Below are 6,853 nucleotides of genomic sequence, written 5' to 3' on the forward strand. Positions count from 1 at the left end.
TGCTTGGTTCGTTTAACACTGGCGAGCGTTCAATAATTGGTAGGAAAAAGAATCGTGCACGATTTTCTCCTTTTTTCCTATCTTTCTCTCTCCCTCTGCCTCTCTTTATTTTTTACATTGCTTTTTTAGTTCATTGTTTTTGCGAACGGCACACCGCATCGACGTATGTATTCCTCCCGATTGAAAATGTTCGTTGGCATCGTTATTGTTCCATTGCGATTCACGCGATTCAGTGCATTCGATATCGCACGCCGCGCCGGTCCGCGGTATGACTGGCGGATGGCTTGGCGAGAAAACAAAACGAAATACCTGGATGGAAGGATGACTCTCCGGTGATTTCCATCTGCGACTTTAGCGAGCCTCCCCATTGACAATTAGCGAGAAAACTGATCGAAGATAAATTCAATTTTTCAATGGATAGCGAATGCATACTCGCGGGGTACGCAAAACGCGAGAACCGCTGTATCGTATTCTCTTTCTCTCTCTCTCGTTTCTTTTGCTTTGTTGTACCATTTCCAAAGCAGCGCATTAAAACTTCACATTAAGAAGAAAAGAAGAAGTAAAAACACATGAAAGAATAAAAATCTGTAAAAAGGTAGAAAAGAACGAATGGCAAAGAAGACAAAGTATAATGCGTATGTATAACGATACATACGTATGTAGTCTGCACGTATATACACCGATGTCAAGTACGATCAAGTGCATATGTACATGGTTCGGACTCGGATAAGACTAATTCATCGGTAGAACAAAGCAGATTAGGTAATTACACGAAAAGCATTTCGAACGTTACACCGTTAATGCGATAATATGTGACTGAAAAATAATGTTGCCTCTGCCCCGATCGGTTTATTTCGCCTTTGCGATCAAACGAACAAACACGTCCCATGGTGGATCCGCGCACATCCAGGGTATGGCGAAGCCCATGCAACAGATAACGGCATTACAAACAAATCTAAGAGAACGAGCCGACCGTTGTTGTCCGATCTTTTCAGTTACGATTCTATGCGGATCACTGCACTCGGATCCCCGCAACGAGTTTCTGAATATATGGGTGGTCGATAAACGCAGACCAGTCGGTTGGCTCGCTACCTGGACACGGCGTTTGCGGCCAGGTATAGGTACCTACCCCATGGATAATAGAAAAAAAAACGACAAGGGAAGCAAGAAAAAAGGTAGTCGTCGTCGCTGTGTGGCAGTTGGTATCTGCTCGTGGCGTCGGGCAGTCTGTCTACTCTAGCATTGTTGCGGCTTGTCATCGCGAGGGGGTGCGAGCCAAAAGCGACAAGGGCTGACCGGTTGAATGGTAGAGAAAGAAAGAGAGAGAGAGAGAGAGAGAAACGAAACGAGAGTGGGTTGGTAGGTGGGTTAGAGGCTCGCAAAGGTACCTCAAAAAGGTTGAGAAAGGCGGGAGTATACGCGAGAAGGGAACTCGACGACCAAGTAAATATGCGACAAGTTAGCATTCGTATATAAATCTAGCGGCGTTCACGGTGACAAGTCACGCAGCGCTATCCGTCCCATTTACCCGCCTCATTCAGTGTATGTACGCGCATGTTTCAAAGAGTCCACCGAGAGAGTCCAGCTACTCGATTCACGGAATCTCAGATTTTTATGCCGTTGCCGTGTCTAAGCACAGGATCGAGTAACTGCAAAAGGATCCTCGTGCCGCTTACCGGGGTAAAAGCAACGAATTGGAGGTTTTTGACCGAGCGACCTTTTCCTCGGCGGTTTCCACAGAAGCCAGGTTGCCGAGAAGGGAGAAACGGGCCGCTCGTAAATCTAGCGTTACAATTAAGAATTAAAGGAACTGTTGGTCGAGGTCTCGAATACTGAGAAACACTTGGAAATAGGATAGCCAAATGTCAGGACAGGATCGCGTGCAGACACGTGGTATTCGCATCGTCGTCCTTGTCGTCGTGTGTCGTCGTCGTCGTGGTCGTCGTTGGTTGTCGTAGCGATGGGTAACAGCGTGTGTAAGAGCAGGAAAATAGAGAAGGAGGCAAAGAATGCAACAACGACGACAGTGACGACGGTGGTGGCAGTTTTCGCAAAATTACTGGGTTCACCGGCGTACGCTTAACGGGTGCCAACACGGGACAAAAGGTGAAGGATGCGAGCTAGTGTTGGTTGATAGGCGAACGAAGTCATAGGCAGATGTGTCGGTGGTTGTAAATAGGTGCGTGTGGATAGGAAGCACAGGTAACGGCGCAGGTGGCGCGACGGTACGAGTCGCGCTAACTTCGCTCCGTAAACATGGTAGTCGTCACGCAAGTCGAAGCCCGCCAACGATATCGCGGCTTTCAAACTCACCGACAAATACTAGCAAAACGGGTATATATTCGAAAGGCACTACATGCAATGGCCGACGACCGTTGTTGTTGACTTGTTGTTGACGGAACGTCTTGGACCCCCGTAAGGCCGGAGCACGGGTCGCCAGCCTTTTGGAATACATCGGCATATGTATCGTATGACAATTCGACCCAAGAGGATATCTAAAGGTTATTGTCACAATGTAGAGGGAGAGAGAGGGAAAAAGAGAGAAGAGAGAGAAGAGAAAAAAAATCGGTATTAGATCTCTCCCTGAGCCGCTTGGCATTGCATCGTTACCAGGGCAAAGAAAAGAGGGAAGCGGGGTAGCGGGAAGCAGGGGCGTAACTGTCGAAGGCGGAGGTGAAACTCGGCGCAAAATTGATTTCATTATCGATAAGGGAGTTACCGATCGAAAGAGCAATATACCAACGGGAAGATTACTACTATTTTGTTGTCGTCGAGAAGAGGGAAGGCGAAGCTTTAGCGAGATAGGGGAAAAAGGAAAAGAGAAAGAAGAAGAAGAGGGAACAAATGGGATGTAGGAAGCGTGTAAGGTACGTAAGGCCGGTATGTAAATCGCGGAGCATACCGGAGCATACAGGGATCGGATGCAGGCCAATGTCCTGTCGGTTGCGCCATTGGGATCGGACGCGATCTTCAAGGCCGACAATTGCTCGGCTTTAGTCCTCAATGGTGTTTCGCAAGAACGACCCATATAACGAACTTGACGCGACGCGTGGCGCCCACCCCCTCCTCTCTCTTTTCATCTCCGGTGAAAGGTGCTCTCGCGAATCTCGAGGACGCTCGACCGTTTTATCCGTGAATTCCCTTTCTCCTGAATCGCGTGGTGCAGTAGTGAGAGCAAACCTCGTGCAATCGACCCGCCTTGTGCGCGCTCTTACCGGCACGATACGGAACGGAAATTGGCGCGCGGTTCTCGCGGATACCGCAAAGATCGCGCGCTCGCGCACCGCGCCGCACCACGCCGAGAATGCCCCGTAGACTCGATTCCCTGTGAGCCTATGGCTAGATTCGATCACGTGGCCGGCATAAGTACGGTGTGCGAGTAATTACAGCTGTACTTACATACCGCGGTGAACCGAGAAAACTGGTTTCCAGCGTACTGCCCACTCGCACTCGATTACCGGAGCACCGCGCGAGTTATATTTTACGAATATCTATGCGATACTAGCGCGCTTAAACGACACCTGACTGCTCGCTCGCTATACGTAGAAAAGAAGGGTAAAGAGGCGTAAACGAATGGACGAGCAACGAAGAACGAACGTACAAAGGGAAACAAAAGAGAACGAGACAGATTTCTATCAGCACTTGGAACAACTATGCGCTTAAAACTTTACTGACAAACTTTCCTCGGGCTCGTTTTATTTCCCTACACCTGGTAAGCTCTTCTCTGTGGAATAAAAACGTGTATTACACGTTGAGTACGTTGAGTACGCGACCGTCGTGTATAACTTCTTTTTTTTTTCGCTGTCGTCGTTCTGCGAACGAGGTACGTTGAAAGATTTTCCCAACGAGGGAAATTGGCTTACGAAACGCGATCGAAGAGAAAACGAGAAGCATATAGTACGTCGATAGGTACTCGGAACTCTCGACGACGATTCACGAATCTCTAGTTTGGTCGATGTTGAGAAGTGGAAATGTCGTGGATCGTTTGTCCGTTTGTCGAGAGAGAAAAAGATTTTCCAAATAGAAACATTGGTCTTTGTGGTACGTGGAGCCTGCGGCGGTGGAGTAGGCGCATTAATAATGTAAGTGTGCAGATGGTGTGCAGTGAGTGCGCGGTGGCGCTGACTAGGATCAATGTTCCGTTCGCGATCTATATAGTACATAGTACGGTATATGTAACGACAACGACGGTTATATGAGAAACAACACACTGTTACACAGGTCATTTCCATAGAATATATTTGCAAATATTCTGATCAAACGTGGGATGGAATATGTATTTGAAAACAAGCATACGTGGCGTAAACACACGATCAATTCGGCTTGTATCTCTTTCGATTTGTTTGAACAATACCAGGTAAAATATAGTGGCAAAAATACGCTATAAATGACGTATGACGATAACGTAGAGATACTCACTGGAAAAAAGGGGAGAACGAAAATGAAAAAATTTAGCGTCTTTCCATCGGAACAATAGGAAGGATGCACACTTACCTACTTACTTAAGTACCGCGTGAAATATTTACGCGTACGACTAATTTCGTACGACAGACGAGAAAATTTGATCGGAACAAAGTATAATAGTATCGTGGGCGAGTTTCAGACCATCCACGTTATCCATATTACACAGTGGCAAGCGAGCATACTTTCAAGAAACGTTTCCACGTGCTGTTATAGAGAAACGAAGATCGAAGATACATTGCCATCGCGATCCACTACGTGTTTATGGTTTCCCTCGACTCGCGAACGTTTCTATGAAAGGATACGAGCGAAAGACTATGGAAATCAGCCTTCCGAGAAAAATCTGGGCAAGAACGGAAGTTTACACGCGGAGAAACTGTCACAGAGCGACAAGGATAGTCTTAGACTATCGAAGATCGGAAATGGCAAAAAAGTGGATGATCCGAGACTCGTACTACACTGTAGTATATACGATGTGTATACAATATATTAGAGTATTCACGCGCGTAGAAATCAGTATGCGGATTGGGAAGCGGTTGCAGAATCGGGGTATAGGCTCGCAAGCGTGTAATAACGTATTTTATAAATTTATTCACATGATTTAAATAAATCAAGTATACAGTTAAGTTTACGACATACGCGCAACCTGTGTCGTGTGAGTTCACAGTATCGCGAAGCGCATGCTTCTCCATTTTTTCCGTTTCTCACTCATAATTACGAGCTTTGTTTCTCGATTTGTATTTTCGTAACTTCTTCCTCCCTTCCTTCTTTATTCTTACGCGGCGAATAATATTTTACACGAGGCGAAACGTTTTGTGATATACATATTTACATATCGTACAGTGTTATCATCGGACCGGACATATAAAATTACAAAAAGTCATCGTCTATCTAGTCGAGAATTCAAAATCCAAGCTAAAACTCTCTCTCTTTCTACGCGCCGATAAAACCGTAACACGTCCGAATCGACGTATCGTTCCCTCTCGTATATGTATAGTTGATAGTTATAATATATATATACAATGTACACGTACGTCGACACAAACTTGCAACATTTTGCAATCTTATTTACATATTGCGTTTCCTTTCTTCCGTATAATAATAGATATGTACAAGAGCGTGGCCCTAAATCGCCATTAAAACCGATTTCACGGCGCAAAGGAGACGGCGTGTGTTTATACTTTATTGCTCGGTGTAAAGTCGTCGAGCCAAGTGGAAGAGGGAGCGGAGAAGAGAGTGTCCGTCGAACTAGATTCTCGCGAGACGCCATTCAGAAATTCGCACGATACAGTTTGTGTGCGCGCGCGCGCAATTAGTTGTACAACGAAAGAGAGAGCAGCCTGCTATAGACGGGGACCAGAGATAACGGGCGGGGGTGGGGAGGTACATAGAAGAGGAGAAAAGAAGAAAAAGAGAGACGGAATGGGGGAATAGACCGAATAGGGGAAAAAGGAAAAGGGATGGAAAAAGGGGGGATGGGGGAACAGGCAAGAGTGGAAAAGTGAACAATCACGCCTTTACCGATCAAACAAAGCAAGAACGCGTTTCACGAGAAAAGAAAAAAGATCGTCGCGGACAAATATTTGGATAGTAGTCGCGTGTAACATAGTATATGCTTTGGACTAATCGCGCGTTCCTCTATCGCTACTAACAACGTCTCCCTCGTTTTAAGCACAGCCTGTGAAAAGGCGACAGCAGCTCGACGACGATCTCCCGAGGTACGTGTATAGTGGCGCGGCGAATCGAATTCGATGTTCTCTCCCGTTCCCCTAGTAACCTTGGACACTCGATACGCGAATTAAAAATCGAGAAAATATATGTTTCGTTTATCGATTGTCCAAATTGGTTAGTCGGCTAGTTCGTTGGAGCCAGTTGGACGCTTAGATACTCAGACGCTCGACGGTCATACCGTCCCCTTTGCGACAGGTAGTGAAACGGCAGTAAAATGGCAGTGAAACGGTAGTGAAACGGCAGTGGAACGGAACACAAAAAGCAAGAAAAGCTCCTCGTTCACGTTTATCCAAGGTATATCACAAGCAGAAGAGAATCGGTGCGCGCGAAGCTAGACGAGATAGGCCTGGCCGGAAGATGGTGGCGGTGGCGGAGGCGGCGGTTGTTGCTGTCTCCAGGCGGTTCTCTCCAGCGTGGAATAATCCGAGTCGATGGACGAGTATATGTGCTCGGACAGCGGTCTCCTGTGATCCTCGCTGCTGCCGCTGCTGATGGTGGTGTTGTTGGTGCCGATGAGATTGCTACCTGGCACGGTAACCGCGTCTCGATAGGCGTGATTGACGGTCAGCCTAGGCTGCGGCGACGAAGGTGGCAGCTGTTGCTGAGGCATGGAGACCGTGCCGCAAGAATAGGCGGGCGGCGCGTGTTGCAACATCAACGC

The 6,853-nt window shown here is 47.1% G+C and overlaps 1 protein-coding gene across 1 annotated transcript in view; it reads right to left on the bottom strand.

The window, feature by feature from the left end:
• Positions 1 to 3,794: 3,794 nt before the first annotated feature.
• Positions 3,795 to 6,853, bottom strand: part of LOC100742868 (toll-like receptor 7) — an 8,058-nt gene continuing 4,999 nt past the window's right edge. Inside the window, 1 exon segment of the mRNA XM_024368085.2 lies at positions 3,795 to 6,853. This exon segment is cut by the window's right edge and continues 27 nt beyond it. Coding sequence (XP_024223853.1) covers positions 6,524 to 6,853 — 330 coding nt within the window. The 3' untranslated portion in view covers positions 3,795 to 6,523.

This window comes from Bombus impatiens, unplaced genomic scaffold, assembly GCF_000188095.3.
Source record: "Bombus impatiens unplaced genomic scaffold, BIMP_2.2 scf_0389, whole genome shotgun sequence".
In the NCBI taxonomy this organism is placed as follows: domain Eukaryota; kingdom Metazoa; phylum Arthropoda; class Insecta; order Hymenoptera; family Apidae; genus Bombus; species Bombus impatiens.